We start from the raw sequence: 20,476 nt of genomic DNA, 5'->3' as shown, positions 1-20,476 counted from the left end.
AGTCATAAAACAATAAATAAATAAATAAATCTCGTTCCACCAGTAATATAAGTAATCAATAGTATATATATATATATATATGTAGTAGTATTACCATTTTGCAGAGTGTCGGGCGACAGAAGCGTACAAATTTCTTGTTCGTGCCGTGCGTGGGCTCGCTCAGCCCCACCCTTTCTCCATATATCTTTATATATAAATAAATAAAGATCACGTATAATCTTAAGACAATTATGAAAGCAAGCAAGCAAGCAGCAGTGATCATTATATTATACCACTATATATATTCTCCATCGCTCCATTATAGTATTATCCACCTGCCTCTGCCTTTGGCTTTGTTCTGATCGATCAATGGGCAATTACAGGAGGAGGAGGAGGTTCAGATTATCAGACATGATTCCCAGCTCCACCTGGTTCTACAAGCTCAGGGACATGGCCAAATCGACCAACAACCCACCCCCACCCCCTCCATCATCCAGCAACAACAACAAAGTCACGAACGCTCCCTCTTCATCTTCATCTTCCTCCTCCTCCTCCTCCTCCTCATCATCCTCATCATCATCGTCCCTGCCAAATCATCACCAACATCATTCCTCCAGCTCCACCCTGCAGCAGCAGCAGCCCCACCTGTCAGACCAGAGAAAATCCTACTATATTACCAGGCCGGACCAGGACCAGGACAACCTCATCCCTGTCAAACATCACCACGACCCTCCAAGAAAATCATCCATCGCCGGCAAGCCCAAGAGGAAAACCAGAGGAAGAAGAAGCTTCAAGCGACCCCACCCTCACCCTCACCCTCAGCCTCCCACTCCTCCGCCAAGCTGTAGCTGCCGTGCCAGCGTGGATTCCGTCTGGACGACGGCGGCGGCGGCGAAGCCCCCTGATTCCGCTCCCGACGTAGCGCTCCCCAATTCCCCGGAGGATATTATCGATCCAACCTCTTCTAATTCGGAGCACGATTCTGTCGTCCCTGAATGCGGCTCCGATCGTGGCCTTACCACCGATTATACACTCGACGACGACGACGACGGCGGTGGGGTTTCTTGCTCAACCCCCTCCTGCAAGTGCAAAGCCCGAAACGACATCGTGCTCGAGATAGACGACGGCGGCGGCGGAGGCGGCGTGCGGCGTGCAGATCAGAGTGCCTCCAATCTGCCCCCGATTGCCACCAAGAAGAGCTGCAGCGCGTACGGATCCCTCCGCGTTAGGGTTGTGAGAGAGGATTTGGTAACCGCCGGCGGCGAGGAGGAGCAGATCGACAAAATGAGGCGGAATCCATGGGCGTCGTCTCCAGGTGCAGCGGGGGTGAGGCTCCGCACGAATTCTCCGAGAATCTCAAACGGGCGGCGGAGGAAGAGCACATCATCATCGTCGCCGGCGTCGGCGTGGCGGCGGCGGCGGAGCGTGTCGGAGAGTGCATTTGCGGTGGTGAAATCGTCCCAGGACCCGCGGAGGGACTTCATGGAGTCGATGGTGGAGATGATCGTGGAGAACGAGCTACGGGGTTCCAAGGATTTGGAGGAGCTGCTGGCCTGCTATCTCTCGCTCAATGCTGACGAATACCATGACCTCATCATCAACGTCTTCAAGCACATTTGGTTTCACATTAACTAATTTCATTTAAAATTAAATTAAATGGTCTCCATTAATATTAAGCAGATAGCCAGCTTTAAGTTCCATTCCAATTATATGTATGGATGTATGTGTATATATTAATAAATAAATTAAATAGCCACGCCATTCATTTATTTTTATGAACTTGTATATTAGTATGTCTCTAGGTAGGTGCTATATTCAGCTTTACGTAAATTAAATTGAAGATACCTAGCTCAGCTCAGCTCAGCCCAGCCCAGCCCAGCCAAGCCAGCTGTTGTGTTGAAATCGAAAGAAACTACATACTCAAACGTTATTTTTTCTTTTCGTTACTTATCATTTCTTAATTTAGTAATTGTACTATCTATTTAACATAAAAAAAAGAAAAAAATATCCTTTCACACCTTACAGTGTATTACACAAATATCATTACTTTTATTTATTTATGTTTAACGTAGGAATGTGTGTGTGTTTTGACACTGCGCGGTGCATGAATTTTTTACTTAATTAAATATTGAAAGGTATGCAGCGGTGATTGTGGGTGTCTAGGCTTTGAGGGACAAACGTTTTCATTCAAGATACGTTTTGATACACTTGATCTTTTTCCATTTTATATAATCATTTTCTCCAACTACTCACTCACTCACATACATTTGATTTAATTACTTTTCAATTCGATGGATCAGGCAGGCAGATGCAAAATTACAAAAAAATTAAAAACAAATGGTATGGGAACGTTAGGTAGGTATGTGAAGTAATTAATTTGATGATAGTATATAATAATTAATAAAGGTAGAAGAGACGCATGCATGTGACATTGGCATTAATTGAATAAGATATTGATGTCGTCCTCTTCTACTCGTCGCTTTCACCTTTAATTTCTCTCTCTCTCTCTCTCTCTCTCTCTCTCTCTCTCTCTCTCTCTCTCTCTCTCTCTCTCTCTGTATTATTTATATTGATTGTGAATCGTTGTTTAAATTACCCATCCACATATATATATATCTCTGGTCGGAATATGAACGTTTTAATTTGTTTTAATGTACGTACGTGTGTGCATGGTCATATATACTGGAGTCTTAATTAATTAGCTATCTCCAATTAATTAGTATATAATTAATAGTCGTAGCACTTGGAGTTTAATCAATCAAATGTATGACAGAATGTTACGTTGAGAATTATTATTATTAGTAGTATTATTGAAGGAAGAGAAATGGTTAGCTAGGGTAGGGTGGGTTGTCGGCACCAAAAAAAAAAAAAAAAATATATATATATATATATTTATATTCATATTCATATTCATGTATGGATACATATGTGTGTAGAGGTGTGGAAATAGGCAGGCCAGCCAACACAAGGCGCAGATTCTGGATGTACAATTAATTAATTAAATTAGACTATGGTACGCTACGTACTATACAACTACAAATGTGTGCATGTAAATAAGTTGTAGTTTTTGCCAAATATATATACCAACCAGCCAGCCAGTACTTTTGTCATGTCATATGTATATATATATATATATAGATGAATATTACTATGATGTAAGAGAGGAGAGTAGAGTAGAGCAGAGCAGAGCAGAGAGTTCTGTGCTCATATACAATATATACATACAGATCACTGGTAGCCACAGCACGCACACGAATGCAGCAATATAATATAATATAGTATATATGGTACCTGTCATGATCCTCCTTCCTCTCTCTCTCTCTCTCTCTCTCTCCAATAATGCACATCCTTGTACTTACTGCTTGTTGTCCTTCTCTCACTCTCATTCTCTCTAATTGCTAATCACTTACATTTACTGTTGTTATTATCATCTAAAATGCTTATCAGTGTCTCGTCAATATAATAATACTAATAATGATGATCAATGATCATATCGATCGAATCAAGCAGCAGCAGTGCAGTGATGATGATGAGATTGGGTTGATGAATTATTGATGAATGAATGAATTCGTGTGATGTGTAAGTTTGCAGATACGATATCTGATCTGATTGAGTTTCCCACATCAAATATATATTGAATTTTATTTTATTTATTTATTTATTGTGGGTGCAGTACAGGTGACATTACTAGATATCTTTGTGGGGGCACGGGCACGGGCACGGGCACGGGCACCGTACCGCACCCCCCAGGCTAAGGTCTTCTTCCTCCTCCTCCTCCCATTCATCTGATTCAAATCATATATATGTATGTATGTATATGTATGAATGATTATTCTAAGTAATCCCTCCCCACCACGTAAAAATGACTCTACTGTACCACTATCATCATCATCATCATCATCATCAAGGAAGGGAGGAGGAAGGAAACTAGATTATATTGCAAGCTCGCTACCATAGCTCTCTACTAATATTGAGACTGACTGTGTCGTCTTGTCCTAGTGACATTGTACTATCTTGTGTTGTGTTAGCTAGCACTAGCACTTGCACTTGCACGTTAATGGCAGGCAGGCAGGCCACCACCACCAGTTCACCACACCAGATAGATCAAAACCATCTATAAATTAATCCCCAATATGATGTATAGACGACATAGAAGAGCAGAGCAATCTCACCCTCCCCTGCCCTGCACCTACTCCTTAGCCCCTTACCAATACGTATACAACACAGAACAATACATATGTGATGGCTGGTGATTGATTGTTGGGCAATTGCATTCAAACACCACCAAGAGAGGACATGTTAGAATAGGACAGGCGAGGATGATGACCATTTGATCGATCAAGCCAACTATCTATCTATCTATCGCCGGCTGGACATCCCACCAACCATATACATAAACCACAACCACCGTCACCACAGCCCAGCCCAAAGATAGGATAAGATAACCAACCCCAAAATCCATATCATATCATTCATATGTGAACTAACTAACCAATTAACAACATAAGCTTATCACTAGTATTTGATGAATCACCAAAATTCCCCATCTCTCCCTCACTACACTGGACATCATTCCATTTAACTCCAGCATACAATATGGGATCCATACGATGGTTGGAGCCTGGAGGCTAGAATGCTTCTCTCTATACATATAAGGTTCACAATGAATCTACTACACCCACCAGGGGGAGAAAAAAGTTGCCACATACAAACACACAATCCATCCCGTTTCTTCCTAAAAAAAATATTTGTAAAATTGTATAAACAAGCTCTGAGTGCATGCAAATGTGTAAACAACAGGCTTGCTCTCTACAAAGAAAATACCTTCGTTTTTTTTTTTTTTTTTTTTTTAAATCTTCTCTGTCTTTCTGAGGGGCAGGCAATGGAGGAGGGATATCATCTTCATCCGCAGCAACAGCCAGCCACATTTCTAGTATTTATGTGTATGTATGTTGGCATGCTCCAAGATCCTTCTACCTATCCTGCTCTATCAGACAAACTTCTAGGAGATAATGAGGATGCAGATGCAGATCTTTGCCGCCTGCTCTTTCCTAACATGGATGATCTAGATGACTGTCCAATCAACCCCAATTCAACCACTCCTTCAGATTGGGCAGATGACCCAACTGGTTCTGGAAACCCATTACCTCGAGGAGAGAGCGCTGCCGGATGGTTATCACTACAGCCCATCACACTTCTGTCAACGGGGACTTGAGGTTGCGCTGTTTCATAGTTGCTTCTGCTTCTGTCTATCAGATGCGGCGCAAAAATCATGTTTCTTCCATAGTCACGCGGTGATCTTAATGATCCCTGATTCCTTCCTTTCATGGATGAAGACCTATAACCCCGTGGGGGTTGAGCCTGCATAATGAAACAAGTTACTGTGATGGTAAAAGAAGCCGTGAGTACTAGCAAGTCATAAATACATTTTAAAAGGTCCAAAGTTAGGCACACATAGTGTAGCATACCATATGCGGAAAATATGTTCCTGTTCCTCTGGGTTTAGCCACTTCTTCAAACCTGAACGCAGCACCTGGTATTAGCACGGGCTGCAAGACATACATTGGTGGACTTGGATGCAAGCCATTATAGGGGCCATGGGAAAACCCATTCTGCTCAAAATGTGATGGAGGCAAGAGGCCGTCCCATTGTGTGCTTGGCAAGGGAGGTGGCATTGTCAAAGTCTGCATACTTAAGCCATATTCATAGCACCATCTACCAAAGTGTAGCCATTGCAAGAATCTATCATAATTCCCTGTGAGATCGGATGTGCTTAAAAGGTCAGATGTCTCACTCCTGTCAGGTGAGGCCTGTTCCACATCTATATGAGTAGGATCCACTGATAAAGAAGAAGTGTTTAGAGCCCAAGAAACAGCCTTGAAATTACTCGAAGCCACAGCTTCGGCACTGTCTACCAATTGATTCTTGTCTGGGCGCCCAGTACCAGCAATTCTTTCCCCATAAACTCCTGACAAGACCCGGGGAAGTGTATTCTTTTCATAATTCTCCAGCCTAGCTGAATTTGGGTCAACAACCTGTGTACTTCCATTACAAGCTATGGTCTTGGAACTAGCAATTGCACGAGGACTCTCTGTTAGATGAGGAGTTCCAAAATTGGATGAATCAGAAGAAATCTTTAGACCTCCAAAACCAACAGTGGCAAGGTCACTCAAGCTTCCATGAAAAGCAGGACCCAGAGAATTGTGTTTAGAAGGCTCTCGATTTGCAGCAATATCTGTAGATGATCCCTCTACCCATTTGAGTGAATCTTGGGACAATTTAACTGACCTAGACTGCAGAGCTCCACTAGAGACAGCCTCTTCATCAAACTCATATGAGTGGTCAGAAATCCGCATTCCAGAAGTAGACTTCTTAGAAATAAGTGTTGGGTCCAAACCCTGAACATCATGCCACTGTCCACCTCCATGCCTTGCCATAGTATTAGAGAAAAATTTATTAAGTTCAACGGCAATAGAATCTTCAGGCTGCAAAAGTATCTGTGCGAGTTTTGTAGCCCCATAAGAGACGGCGCTGCGTATGCGATAAAAACTACCTGTATAAAACACAATGGTAAATATTTAAACAAATACCAATAAACTAAATAACTGAAAGTATAAATCAAGTAGCGACAGGGAGCCACCACAGTTTTAAAAAAGGTGGTGTAGATAAGGCTGTTTAGCTTTATTATATTTCTCTGAAATGCGATCTGTTGTAAATGCCAAACATCAATCTGGAAGAGAAAATTTTATTGTCACATTTTTAACAAGCATCATATATAAAAGTAGAAACCATGTCATTTAGTTCATAAATAATTTACGCAGCTGAAGTTTATGGTACTTGGCAATCAATAGTTTTCTCTCACAAGCAATAATGACATTTCCACTGAACAGGAAGTAACATAAATGATCATACCTTTGCTCACACTACGCCCAAGATTATTGGTCTCTTTAAGTGGATCAACAATGTTAAGGTGCTTGAGCTGAAACCCACGCGGATTTCTGTCACTACCTCTAGAAGGAACTAAAAAACTGCTAGCACAAGAACTCAGGAAATCACTGCTCAAAAGCAAACCTCTGTCACTATCTTCTGGCAAATCAACTGAAACAGGATAAACAGATAAAATTCAATCATTACATCTTCATAATTTAAGATATGTAACTCAAACTTTAAAAAGAATCTCACCAACAATTTCAGGCAGTGAAGAAAGGCGAATAGGGCCATTTAAGCTAACACAGTGAGTCTCCCAATCAAATTTGCTGAAGTAAACCAAAAATTTATGCAAGACCTAAAGTAAAATTTTAATCATTAGGTTACTGCTGTGGAGACAAACTGAAGAAACGAAAATTGTCCTTAGTACACTCACAGCTAAAGGTCCATCCAATGTTGAGCGAAAAAATTGGAAAATGTACAACACCAGGGTCTCCAAAGCATATGTAGAAATTAATCCATGATGAGCACCAAGGATGCGACTCTCATAGTAGCACCACGCTTTGATAAGGATGATGCTGCGTTTAAAGAGGTGATCTTTGCCAATGAGATGGTCAACCTGTAATATTAATCACAGCAATTGTGAAATCATAAATTGGATCCTCCTTCAACTACATCTGAAAGTTATTTCACATTGCATACATCACCCCAAGGCAATCATTCATAGGCTGAAGTTACAGTGTTACAAAATTATCAAGTCCTACTTTGCATAAATGAACACAAGAATATAGATGTTTTCACTTTGCATACATCACCCCAAGGCAATCATTTTACTGCACTTGATACAAGGCATATAAGATTTATTGTATACTCTCTCCGGTAGATATCACATACCCACAAACACAAAATCATTTGAGTAGTTGCAGTAAATTCATAACATTTCAAGCAGTAGTACAGTGAGATTATCACGAGTCAAATATGGATCTATGAAAACATGAGTAGCAGTGTTTTCTCTCTCTTTTGAAGTCACAAAAAAAGGAAAAGCTTTATGTGATGGATAAACAAATTGATCAATTCTGAATTCATTAAGTACAACCATACCAGATACAAATAAGACAAATGGAACGTCAGTCTTGATAAGATTCCTTTTCGAGCAATAAGATAAATATCTCAACAATTTTTCACCTTCAAGATTTTTAGAGCATAGTTACCTGCTCAAGAAAGCATAAAGTGCAAAGACCACCGATTTGATTGAAGGACAAATCTACAACAATATCTTGAACAATACATTTCACAAGCTTTACCTGCCACATAATAGCCACGTGTCAATGAGGCACGGTTACAATTCAAAAACTCAAAAAGACAAATTTCAAAGTGGTGTGCAGTGGAACTAGGAATATAAAAATAACAAACCTACACATAAGGGAACAAAAAAAATTCGAAATATATGTAACAAACATTTTACCCTTATCACAATCTTGTGCTTAAATTTACCAATAAAATTTATTGTCCTAACTCTACAAATCCATACTTAGTTCATGTGGTATGTTGAGCCATTATATCCAATTCAAAGGTACACTCAAAGGTGGCCTGAAATTTCTGTCAGCAGAACAGGAAAACCACAATAATTTGAAATAAAGATACAAGAGAAAAAAGACAACGTGGTCATGTATAAATATCAATTATGGATTCCAAATGGGCAGCGCATGAAATTGGAGACTGAAAAAGGCAGTCCAAATGCAAGAAAACTAGATCCAATGGCATTAAATTAAATGTAAAGTTGACGGCCATCATTGTTACGAAATCTTTGCTGTATTCTAATTGCTATGAAGTGGTTCATGCAGCATTCGACCAAACATACCTAGTTGCAATACAAACTTAAACCTAGTGTGTCGAATGGGCAGCCATAGCCAATATGACTCCCCTATTCTCTGTTGGGCCAAATTGTGCATTCCAAATCCAATATGGCAGCTGTGGCTATATAATTTATACATAGCATGTACTTACCAATCATACTTACCGGAAGTAGAAAACCTAATCATGAGGCCTAGGTTTCTTTTATGAAGCCCATATATTGCAAAGTTCAGTGAATAGATCCATTTTCATGGCAAAATAACTACAGGAAGATTAGCACCTTCTCCCAAAGACAGCCACTAATACTTAAATCATTGTCACTATGCCAGTTTCAGGAAAACCTCTTTGGCAACCTTGGTAAAGTGGATCCAGATTTTATAAGTTATTTGCTTATAACAAATTATGCTGCAACAGATATCACATTATCCAAGATCCATTGTTCATTCTTATTTTAACCTCTCACAGTTTTAGCATACGCATCTGTGTTACTGAGTTAATATTGAACCTGCCTCCAGAATACAACATTTTATGTTACAGTAAGTGATGCGAAAACATGAATCTCAATAAATTTAAAGCGCTAGATGCAAATTTCCAATTCTGGTATGTGAGAAATTTGTTAAAGAATTTAGTAAATCTTTCCGCATACTAATAAAATGTGCAAACCTCTGCACGAATGAGCTGGACATCCTTTACTACAAAGTCTGAGGCCATATTTTTTTCTTCTTGTTCCAATAAATATTTGATATCATCAGCCAGAGCATCTTCAACATTCGCACCACCAAAAGCAGTCAAATCAATGTCTCCATCTGGAAGGTAAGTTTTCAATGGCACAGAGCCAAATGGGAATACCTGAAATTTTCAATTGTTTAACCCAATGAACACAAATATGAGTAGGAGACCAAAGTAAGAATTGACAGAATCATTCATATCCTGTACCTGTGGGGTTAATAGAGAACATGATGACAAAAAAAATGCCAAAAGAGAAATATAGTAAAATATTCCTTCTTTATAAACTACAGACAATAAAGAGGACACCAATATAGTATTGCAAGAAGCCACAATAAGTATAACCATTCTTAAACAAGGAACCACAATTCAGCATCATGTTAAGATCTTCAACAAACAAGCAATATTGATTACCTGAAGTTCCTAGGCAACAAAGCGTGTAACAACTTTGATCAAATAATACATACATAATCTGACAAACAAACACCTTTTAGCCATATATACTAAACGGACAAACACGTACCCGTCTAGAAGTGCTTTTAGAAGCCGTAACTACTAACAGATCCTACAACATTGTATTAATGATAGCTTCCAGGATTACCTCAATATCCAAATTCTAGTAGCTACACCACGACACGTGGTAAAAGGCAGCCGCACTTTCCTAATAAATTAGACAGCTTGACAAGTGTATCATTTCCTAAAGATAAGCTTCCGCAAGCGTTAGAAATATGACACTTGTATTGCCGACCTTATCCCATTTCATTATACTTACGAATATACAAATTATCGCCTATCGGCGATGAATTACCATTAATGTACCTCGGCAGTCAACACCAGAGATGCACATGCATGCAAGCCAAACACTAAACAAAAACATGTGCAATAATATCACAGAAGATGCACTCATACCTGTTATTAGGAGCAATATAGAATGCACACAGATGAATGTAACACATAGAAATCAGTTCAAAACAGGCAGATGGAATTTCCCCACCTCCACACTCAGGCCATTCCTGATTAATCTCTGGATATAATCAACAACCTCTATTCTTCTCCCTTCAGAAACAGAAGTGGGTTGGACCTTCCGGATTATCTCACAGGCGGCTCTTTCTGCCCCTACCCAATTCTCTCCGCCAAACCCCAATGGGTAGGGCTCCGCGGAAGAGGTGGACGCGGGTGTCATCTCCGCCGCTTCACCGCCGCCCACAGGATCACCCATTTAATCTATCGTTCAATCGATTTCAGTAGAGAAAATCAGCGAATCAATCAATCCGTTTTTAAGTTCAATATTCCGTACAAACAAATATTAAAACCCGACAAACATAAAGCAGCATTAGCAAACAGGTTTCAATTGGAAAGAAAAAAAAAAGAACAGAAGTAAATCGGAACGCGAAAGCAACACGACGCTTTCTTTTCCGTCCCTGCGCGAAATGGGTCAAAAGCGGGGGTTTGGGGGAAAACCCAAAAACCAAAATACGCGAAGAAAATGAACCGAATGAGAGAAGGGGTTTCGGAGGGCACACAAAGACGACAACACTGGAGAGCTTCCGCCGAGTATGATTTGGATTTGCGTAGACACAAACATAAACCCGCAAATCTGTCTGGCCTTTGAAGTGCTAACGTTCCTCTAAATACCCAATCATATATATATACACACACGCATATGTCAAATATATATATATATATATATATACTCACACATGTATCTACCTACTGCGGATCACTATAAATTCTCACACAAACAAACACGGCAAATTTGTGTCTTTTTACTTTGTTTTTCCCCTTGAGTAAAATTTTAAATCATTCTAATTTACTCCCGAATTACCGACCACAGTTAAACTTAAAAGTCACCTATCATCATTTGTATTCCCCTCAATCACAAAAAAAATAAAAACCAAAACACTCTCGTATGCATTGTATGATTGTGTGCTTGACTTGTTGTAGATATGGACTGGTGTAATGTAACGAATTCTTTTTATCCCCTTCTGCATAAAGAAAAGCAAGAAAAGACACTGTTTACGTCCTTTTTTCTATGGTATTTATTCCTTGAGTTAATAAACTTTTATTTTATACTTCCTCTCTCTCTCCCTCCACTTGTAAGCATATATATACTACTCATTTCTCTAAACGAACTTCAATATAAATTATAAATATTCTCCTATTTGTTTCATAATAATTTTATGTATATAACCATTATTTATTATCATTAAAATATCAAAAAATAAATATATACATTCTACTTATAAAGTAAACGAAAATAGTAGTCTCATTTACTTTGTTCTATTTTTTTATTTTTATGTATACCACCTATTCCGTCATTTTTTTCTTTTTAAAGAATTACACACTTTAAATTCATTTAAAAAAATTTAATTTATAATTTTTAAATTTTAATTAAATTAATTTGTTATTTAATTTTAATTTAAAAATCTTTTTATTAATATATTTTAAATTATTTACTACTTATAGATCTTCTAAATATTATTTTTAAAAAAATAAATAAAAACAGACGGAGACGGAGACGGAGCCGGAGCCGGACGCTGAGAGTGAACCCGTAAATAACTCCAGAAAATGAAAGGTCCTGGACTTCTTCACCCAAGGTTTTGCGGTCCCAGGAGCTTCGATAATCCGTGTGCCAATTTATGTCTAACAAAGCAATTAATTGTGCGTTGAGGGTTTTTTATGACTATCTTCCACCATTTATTTTTATTGGATTAAAAAATATTTTTTATATTATTATTTTATATCATTTTTTTGAATTCATAAATAACATCCAACATTTTGCTATTGTTACAATAATTGATTATTTATTTCATTATTTATAATATTATTAAATGTGTATTATAATGATTTAAATTTAATAATTAAATAATTTATATTAGTTTTTACGTAATTATATATAATTAATTAATTATAAATATTAATAAATATATAATTGATGGGAAATATTAATATTTTTAACTTTAAATATAAAAAAATAATTATTTTATAAACAATCAAAACTAAATATAAAAAAATAAAATAAAGTAGAATTTATGAATATATTTAAATTATTTTAGAATTTTTAAAATAAAAAATAAAAAATAAAAAAAGCACCCATCCAACTAGGTGGGCCGTGGGTGCTACCTATAAAAAGGCAAGGTCCATTGGAGCCATCATTTTAACCGCTGCCCTACAAATCATATGCTTCATCCCTCGTATAAAAGTAATTAAAAATAATGTAATGATATATTTTTTTTTTTTATAATAAAAGTAACGATGTGATATAAGTAAGGGTATTTGTAGAAAAAGTAAAATATTTAATGAAATGTTAACTTTGTAATTGGACATCCCAAAATAGAAATATGTAAACACGTGGACGGAGGAAGTATCATATATATATATATATATAAGAGTTTAAAACTGGACTCCACATTTTGTAAAATTATTAAGATTGTTAGTGGAGAAAACTGTTTTTTTTTTTCTTTTTCATAGACATATGAAAGAGAGGTAATGCGACTAAAGAAAGGTGAGAATAAGAATATTAAAATTTATTATCAATGCATTTACAATGAATTGTTGTTTTTTTGATAATTTTTTTATTGATAATATTTTTTTTATTTTTTTTGATAATATTGAGTTGTTTTACTATTTTTCTTTATTAATAATATTATATATATTTATAATTTTTAAATTTTTTTTTGTTCTTTCTAAATTGTTTATTTTATTGTGTTTTTTCTGTCCAGTCATAAAGATGGAATCTCAAATATTTTTTGATAAAAAATTTTTTATTGATAATATTATTTTTATTGATAGTATTTTATTTATATATATATTTATAATTTTTAGATTTTTTTGGTTTTTTCTAAATTGTTTATATCGGAAGTTGTTAGCGATAAGTTTGGTGATTTTTTAATTTGTAATATATAAAAATTATTTTATTATAAATTTAAGTGTAATTTAAATTCTTATTATCAATTAATCATAATTTATATTAAGTTATATGTTATTTTTATTATTTTTTTCATCATAGAAAGTTGCAATACTGTAATTAAGTTATCTTAGGAATTGATTTTATTTTTTAAGTTGTAAAAAACAGAAATTGTAATATGTATATGAATAATAATTTTATTTTCATAATCAATCAAATTATAAACATATCCAAATATATGTATAGTTTTTATATATTTTTTAATTGATTTTGTTCATAATAAATTAAATTGTTATTTTAACATTAAATTATTTTAGTTATATTGCATATTTTATTCCAAATTTTAACATTAAATTATTTTAGTTATATTGCATATTTTATTTCAAATATATAATGTGAATCATAATTTATATTACATATTTATTTCCGGAAAAGTTTCTGCAGAGGTGAACTGATGCCAACTTTATTTGGTGCATGTGTTTGACCAAGAATTAGTGGATGATGGTAGATGATGATGGTGTTTTTAGTTCGAGTTTGCAGAAAATCCGGCTTTTCTTTGTATATTAAGCAGTAGAATGAAAAATTTATTTCAAATTATATATATTTTTTCTTAATTTATTATATAATATTTAGTGGAAAGATGAGGTTGTGTAGATTGTGGATATATTTTTTTTATTAATTAATTTTTAATATATTTGTAATTAAAAATGATAAAATACATTTAAAATAAATGAATAGTACTAGTTAAATGCATATATTTTATTAATTTTTAAAATAATTATGTAAATACATATATATGTTTAAAAAAAGTATAGACTTATGTTTTAAATTTATTCTAGAATTACCATGTATATATTGATAAATAATTTTTATTTGTAATTACGGTTATAAAGAAGATATAAAAAAAATATATTAAATTTTTAAAATGTAATTTATTTTGCATTTAAAATTATTTTAAGTAATACTATTATATCTTATATTCAATTAAGAAATAAAAGTAAAATGCTACAAAATTTAATATTTACGGAGATAGTATAATTTACTGATATTATTTTATTTTTTTTATATTGATTAAAAATATATATAATATATAAAGAAATTACTATTAAACAAAAAAAAATATGATTATAATTTTTTGGTTGATTTCACCGTACATAGATATTCCGCTAGTTTAGAGAAAAACGAGATGGTTTAAGAAAAATTCTTAAAAATAGTAAATTGAATATTTATTTTAATTTTTATATTATAATAATAGTAATAATGAGTATGACTTTGTTTTTCCTAAATTTTCTTTATCATATTGTTTTTAAATATTAATACATTAAATACATTCACTAGTTTGCTTGCATAATTATTTTACACAATTTTTAATATATATTTTATTTTTCATAAAAATTTAACGTATTACTTCATCCGTTATTTAAATTTATTTTAATTTTTATTCTAATTTTTTAAATTAAAAAAATATTTTTATTTATTTTTCTTAAATTCGTGCCCCGATCAAATAAAAGCACAATTGAATTGACAAATAAAATATTATTTTTTATATGTAGTTAAAAGTAATGTAATGACATTTTTGCCCTTATTTTTTTTTTTGCAAAACTTATGATGTGATGTAAAGTAAAAGTATTATTGAAAAAAAAGTAAGGTATTTAATGAAATATTAATTTTGTAATTCAACGTCCAAAAATAAAAATATGTAACCATTGTAAGTGGTAGTTTTATTACATAATATTTAAAAAGTAACAAAAGTAAAAATATTTTAATAACATATTCATAATTTATAATAACTAATAATAATTGTTCTAATAATCCTATAAAATACAATTAAATATTTTAAACATAAAATATTCAAATGATTTTAATTTTTATTTAACATATAAACTGTTAAAAATAAATTCTTATTTTACCAAACAATAACGAATGTATTCAACTAGTCAAATTCGTGCTTTACTGATTAATAATATTTTATTTAATTTTTTTATTTATATTATTTTTATATTAAGATAGTGTATTATTTTGTATAATTGTATCGGTTTTTAAGGCAAAATAATATAAAATTGATATGTGATTTTATTTAGAACTTTTCCATTTTGAAATGACATATTATCTATTCATTATTTCCAAAATATTATTGTACATAAAAATAACTCTCACTGTGAGTATTTGAATATAACTTTTCTGTCCCACTTGTTATGTTGACATTGTAGTTTTTGTTGTCCATATTTTAAGACATTTTTTTTAAAAAAATAATTACATATTTTAATCTTATTTAAATTTTTTTATTTTTAATTTTAATTAAATTAATAAATTATATTAATTTTAATTTATAATTATTTATATTATAAAATAATTATTTTCACTAATATACTTTTAAATTATATAGACCTTGCCGTTGGTAAAAGGAAACATGACCGTAATATAATACTTCACCTGCTGAATTGAGCACCACGGTTAAAAAGTATCACTCCTATGATATAGCCGGACCGAGGGATAAGTTAAAGTAACCGGCACTCGGCGCAATTGTTATATTTAAAGATGAAATAGAAAAGAAATTAGAATTAAATCAAATTAAATTGGAGGGATAGTTGAGAGGTTTCGCATGATTCTGGTGTGGCAGTAAGGATTTTTCACTGGCATTATCAACCGCCATGGTAGCAGCATAGCCCTACCTTCAAGTCAAGTTTCAAGGTTTTTTGGTCAAATTAACGATTTCTACAGGTTTTTACATCCCCGATCGCTTGCGATCTGTGCTTGGCGAAACCATGGACAGATTTTGTGGCGTCACTCGAATGGCGGTGTTTCTTGTTGTTTTATTGAGTGAGGCGATCTCTATAGCCGTAGCTTATCGACCGGGGGACATCGTTCCCATGAGCCGCATGGGCCAATACCACTCAGTAATCTTTTCGCTCTTCTATGTGAATTTGATATTTATGGAACGACTTATATATTGTTACTTGATGATTTATTCAGTCTTTGATAAACTGAGAAACTTGCAGAGTAGAACCGTTTGGCATGATATGATCGGCAAGCATTGTCCGATGTTCGCTGTTAATCGTGAGGTTATATATATATATATTTAGGGTTTCGTTTGGTTTGCTTTTAGGGGTTTCTTGTTTGGGTTTGCTCATTGCTGTTTAATTTTGTGTGCAGGCGTTGATTCCTATACCTAAGCCCACTGGATACACTGGAGCTGACCCGTACAAAATGTATGATTTGTTCGTTTCAACTCGTTCTAGTTTTAAAGAACAACTAATAATTGGATCAAATTAGAAGGTATTGGAAGAAAAAGTGGTGTAAGAAGAGAAGTTTAGGAATTGAGTTCTATACATGCTCTGTTAATTATGTAGTATCTTCAGGGTGCAGATGCAGTCAAAAAATTCTTCAATGAGAAGAGAATTATGTGCATGAAATCTATGTCAATGATTATTTGAGTTGGACATGGCACTCATTTCTGAGAGTTATTATGGTACAGATCATTCCAAGTTGGAAGAGAAAAGTTTTATGTCCCATGGCTTTTTGTGATAAACCGAAAGAGTTCTAATGTCCCAATGATTGAGATGCATCTGGTAAGGCCTATGGTCTGCATTTGATACTATATTCACAAGCTATTAAATTCGGAACATTATTTGCTCTTATGTATTTTTTACTGGTATTAATAGAGCGCAATTGAGATTGATACACTTGAATTAAAATATGTGCTTGGTTTCATGTTCCTGGAGATGAGTCACTTAGATGCACTATAATGAACCATTGCCGATATAATGTTGATTTTGTGTATATGCCGTGTTAATACTTAATAGATGTTGATCTTGTGTGTATGTCATGCTAATTGATGATGCATGCTTCATTTTTAGAGATATTCAGGGGGTGATTTGCTTGGGGTCACTGCAAAAGTTATAGATATGCCTAACAGTTGTAAGTTTCCCTTCCTTAATGCTATCTACCCTTAATCATAATCTTTGTTTGTTAACATTTGCATGACTCTTTGACTTCTATATTTCAAATATTACAACTTAAATATACATTGACTTCAATGATATCACCTTCTATCACAATGCTCATAGGCGAAGACATATATTTTATGATCATATGTGTGTCTCATGTTCAATATTAACTTCAAGATAGTGTGTATGATATTTTTCATGGATCCAATCATGATTCAAAGGCGACTTTTCTGTACATGAAAGTTCTATTTGCTACTATATTTGTTAAGTTGGTTCCAGTTATAATAAAATAGTGAATATGATGGGTATTGTTTTTTTTTTTTTGCATATATATATTGTTTATCTGAAAATTTTCCTTTCCGATTCAGACTATTTTTATGATGATCAATGCTGCAACTTTTCAATGAATTTGACACCTGTATTATACTATTATTCCTTCTGCTGTTATTTGGTGGTGATTTTACGGCTGCAACATTTTTAGAATTTTAACTCTGTTTTCTTCTTCTGCTCCTGGCCAGAAGCATTCATCTACAAATTCTGATAACTTTTCATTGTAAACAATTTCTATCTGTTTGATTTACTACTTTTTTGCAGCATGGTATTTGTAATCAGGGTACCCTGGCATCATTAGTCTAGAGCCCATTTACATCTTTTGTACATGAAGTTTCTTTAAAACTCAATTGTTCGATTGCTCATACTGAGTTTCTCATATATTCTTTTGTTTAAGCAGATGTAGAACTTCATCCTGATATTCGTAAACAATTTTGGGATCAGCAGCAGTGGCCAAAGCACATTCTTGTGCGATACACTTGGTATACTGCTTCTTCCATTTCATTTATGGATGGAATATTTTTCATTTATTTATTTATGTGTGTGTTGGCAAAGGGGATAGTTTTTCTGCCTGGACACTGTCGGCTTATCTGGATAATTTCGTCCATGCATGCTACACTTGTGAAGTAGGTTTTGTGGATGTATGTTGGTAGATGTTCTAAGTTGAGCTTGTTAGTACTCCAAGGAAATAAACTGTGTATATCTGACACACATGCTAAATTTGGTCAAGTCTGAAAAAGCAACTAGAAAAGTGCTTTGTTGCTTAGGCGTGGAAAAAGAACTTTGTTTGCTTGAGCTTTTACTAAATGCCAGAATCAAGAACTGGCATAGTGACTAGAATTGAAGGTGTAAACTTGACAGGCGTGGTTCTGGGCTTTGCAAAGTGAACCATCCGTTTTTCCCATCCTGTACAAAAGTTTTCTCTCCAAAAGATTTGTTATATAAGCTAATTTAAAGAGTAGTTGAAACTTGTGACCTCAGGTCTCAGTGACACTTATTACAAATAAAACTATATAATACTTATTCCAACGTTTTACACATGCAAGTAACTTGTGGGGGGCCTCCTTTTTGTTTTAATTTTCATAAGATTGGTGTACAGTGACAACTAGACATAAATATCCAGAAAGCTGCAATATACCAATGTTTGGAGAAACAAAACTGGGTTGCTCATTAAGTTTCCAGTTGTTGATTTCATGAGCGAGCTTGAATCATACTTCTAGGGATCTATTTTGATATGCTTACAATTCACATCATTTCTGAGCCGCATCTACCTTTTGACATGCTTACAATTCACATCATATTTGAAGCATATGTGCTTGCATTTCTGATTTACAGGGATGAACAGTCAGAGATAGATGTGGCATCTGGCTTTTATTTTCTATTTGGGTCAGGTAAGCAAATTTTTAATAAATTGATGTGCTCAAGGTTTGAGGTATTTATTAACTGAGATGAACATATTGTGTTTAATATTCTTTCCTCAATTGGTTCACAAGCAGGGCTGATGCTTTCTGTCATTCTTGCAATCTATGTTTTACAGTCATCTCAAGATAAATTGACAAGGTGTTATTCCCTCCAACATGACTTACTTTGTCATCTCTTTTTCTGGCTATCATGAAAGAACTGAAGACTTATAATTGTAGTTCTTACTTTGTGTTGCGCATTTTGCGACTATAGGTTTGTGAAGGAGACTGTAGCCGAAAGCAGCATGCCTGCCGGGGGAGTTGCTAAAGTCGAGTGATCTTTCCTTGAAAAACAAGGTGTGTGCGCCTGCCGTAGATGTGATCAATTTCTCTTGGAAACTGCTACTTATCCTGTGAAAGATTTCAGCCCACATTGGTATCATGACTGATCGCGAATCATTTTATCAAAACATTTAATGGGTTGGTATTGAGTTAGATTGGAAACTAGAAAATCTTATGGAATCTGACTGCATCCAATAGGCTTATGGGAAGGCCTGCTCAGGGCTATTTCCATAACTGGATAATACCTGGAATCTAATAGTATTGGTAATTATAGGATATATTCGGATTGAGTATTGCATAATGGCCTTTGGCCCAAATGCATTATTCACGCAATATCCATTTCATTATAATTCAGCTGTTTAAGTTTGGTTATAGAGCAGAAAGTGATCTTTCTTCCATTGTAATATAATTCTTTTTTTAACCTGATTTTCCTGTTAATGATCTCTTTGCCGCTGTTATGTGCCATTCAAGTGCTATTTAATTTTTATAATTAAATATAATTGCTCTTCCAGTTTTGCGGCTTTTGCTGATGAACTGTTAAGAAAGGAATCCGGGCTCCATCCTTAGAGCAATTGGTGATAAGAGTTGCCTTAAAATGGTATCCTCATCTCGAGGGGAGATTGTTGAATATTGCCCTACATCGGGAAAATTTGGGAACTCCCCCTTACTTATAATTGCAAAGGGCTATTCCACTTAATACCAGTTGGTTTTAAGTTGGAACCCCGGATCTCTTCTTAACAAAAATGAAAGAGATTTCCATCTAAATGTTGCTGTGACTTTCTTAGGTAGAGAGAAGAAAAAATAAATGGATAAAACAACAGGATCTCTTATTACTTGCTGCAGACAAGTCCAACTAAAGCTGCTAATCTAGTGGCATTAGCACCAGACCTGTTTACTTGTGACCACTACCAATGACCATGTACAGATAATCAAACTTTCACTCTCTTTATAATAAGAGTGGTTTTTTTTTTTTAAAAAAAAATTAGTAAGTCTGTTCCAGTGTTCTCTGGTTCTTTTTGACTTTGTCTTTTCTACTTTGAACTATCTTGGTAATGCTCTTTGTT

The 20,476-nt window shown here is 34.4% G+C and overlaps 3 protein-coding genes across 5 annotated transcripts; 2 read left to right on the top strand and 1 right to left on the bottom strand.

The window, feature by feature from the left end:
• The first annotated feature begins 106 nt into the window (after window positions 1-106).
• On the top strand, window positions 107-1,754 carry LOC127251162 (transcription repressor OFP1-like). The gene has a single exon (XM_051274764.1). It carries the CDS (start codon window positions 349-351, stop codon window positions 1,612-1,614), a length of 1,266 nt encoding a protein of 421 aa, XP_051130721.1. The 5' UTR covers window positions 107-348; the 3' UTR covers window positions 1,615-1,754.
• Window positions 1,755-4,416: 2,662 nt separating this feature from the next.
• Window positions 4,417-11,141, bottom strand: LOC127250934 (uncharacterized). Of its 2 annotated transcripts, XM_051274421.1 has the most exons (9): window positions 11,010-11,137; window positions 10,481-10,710; window positions 9,424-9,609; window positions 8,118-8,210; window positions 7,343-7,525; window positions 7,162-7,264; window positions 6,892-7,077; window positions 5,448-6,532; window positions 4,417-5,340 (listed from the first exon to the last, which is right to left on the bottom strand). In XM_051274421.1, exons 2-9 carry the CDS (start codon window positions 10,703-10,705, stop codon window positions 4,957-4,959), a joined length of 2,445 nt encoding a protein of 814 aa, XP_051130378.1. In that variant the 5' UTR covers window positions 10,706-10,710; window positions 11,010-11,137; the 3' UTR covers window positions 4,417-4,956. The 2 variants fall into 2 exon arrangements, with proteins under 2 accessions (XP_051130378.1, XP_051130377.1); XM_051274420.1 differs by having other exon boundaries at window positions 10,481-11,141.
• Window positions 11,142-15,918: 4,777 nt separating this feature from the next.
• Window positions 15,919-19,838, top strand: LOC127251021 (uncharacterized). Of its 2 annotated transcripts, XM_051274550.1 has the most exons (10): window positions 15,919-16,047; window positions 16,115-16,290; window positions 16,393-16,455; window positions 16,547-16,602; window positions 16,869-16,962; window positions 17,251-17,311; window positions 18,071-18,152; window positions 19,006-19,061; window positions 19,167-19,230; window positions 19,345-19,838. In XM_051274550.1, exons 2-10 carry the CDS (start codon window positions 16,159-16,161, stop codon window positions 19,406-19,408), a joined length of 672 nt encoding a protein of 223 aa, XP_051130507.1. In that variant the 5' UTR covers window positions 15,919-16,047; window positions 16,115-16,158; the 3' UTR covers window positions 19,409-19,838. The 2 variants fall into 2 exon arrangements, with proteins under 2 accessions (XP_051130507.1, XP_051130505.1); XM_051274548.1 differs by having other exon boundaries at window positions 15,960-16,290.
• The last annotated feature ends 638 nt before the right edge of the window (window positions 19,839-20,476 follow it).

The sequence above is a fragment of the Andrographis paniculata genome, unplaced genomic scaffold, assembly GCF_009805555.1.
Source record: "Andrographis paniculata isolate CXL003 unplaced genomic scaffold, ASM980555v1 Contig38END, whole genome shotgun sequence".
Classification (NCBI taxonomy): Eukaryota; Viridiplantae; Streptophyta; class Magnoliopsida; order Lamiales; family Acanthaceae; genus Andrographis; species Andrographis paniculata.
This window is presented reverse-complemented; position numbering and strand designations above follow the sequence as displayed.

Bases quoted from the DNA above. Each gene is read 5' to 3' on its own strand.
- LOC127251021 (XM_051274550.1), top strand. From the start codon at position 16,159: ATGGACAGATTTTGTGGCGTCACTCGAATGGCGGTGTTTCTTGTTGTT. The intron at 17,312-18,070 runs GTAAGTTTCCCT...TTGTTTAAGCAG, and splicing joins TATAGATATGCCTAACAGTT to ATGTAGAACTTCATCCTGAT. The intron at 19,231-19,344 runs GTGTTATTCCCT...TTGCGACTATAG, and splicing joins TCTCAAGATAAATTGACAAG to GTTTGTGAAGGAGACTGTAG.
- LOC127251162 (XM_051274764.1), top strand. From the start codon at position 349: ATGGGCAATTACAGGAGGAGGAGGAGGTTCAGATTATCAGACATGATT.
- LOC127250934 (XM_051274420.1), bottom strand. From the start codon at position 10,705: ATGGGTGATCCTGTGGGCGGCGGTGAAGCGGCGGAGATGACACCCGCG. The intron at 8,211-9,423 runs GTTTGCACATTT...ATTATGTGGCAG, and splicing joins TCCAGCTCATTCGTGCAGAG to GTAAAGCTTGTGAAATGTAT. The intron at 7,078-7,161 runs GTGAGATTCTTT...ATCCTGTTTCAG, and splicing joins TTCACTGCCTGAAATTGTTG to TTGATTTGCCAGAAGATAGT.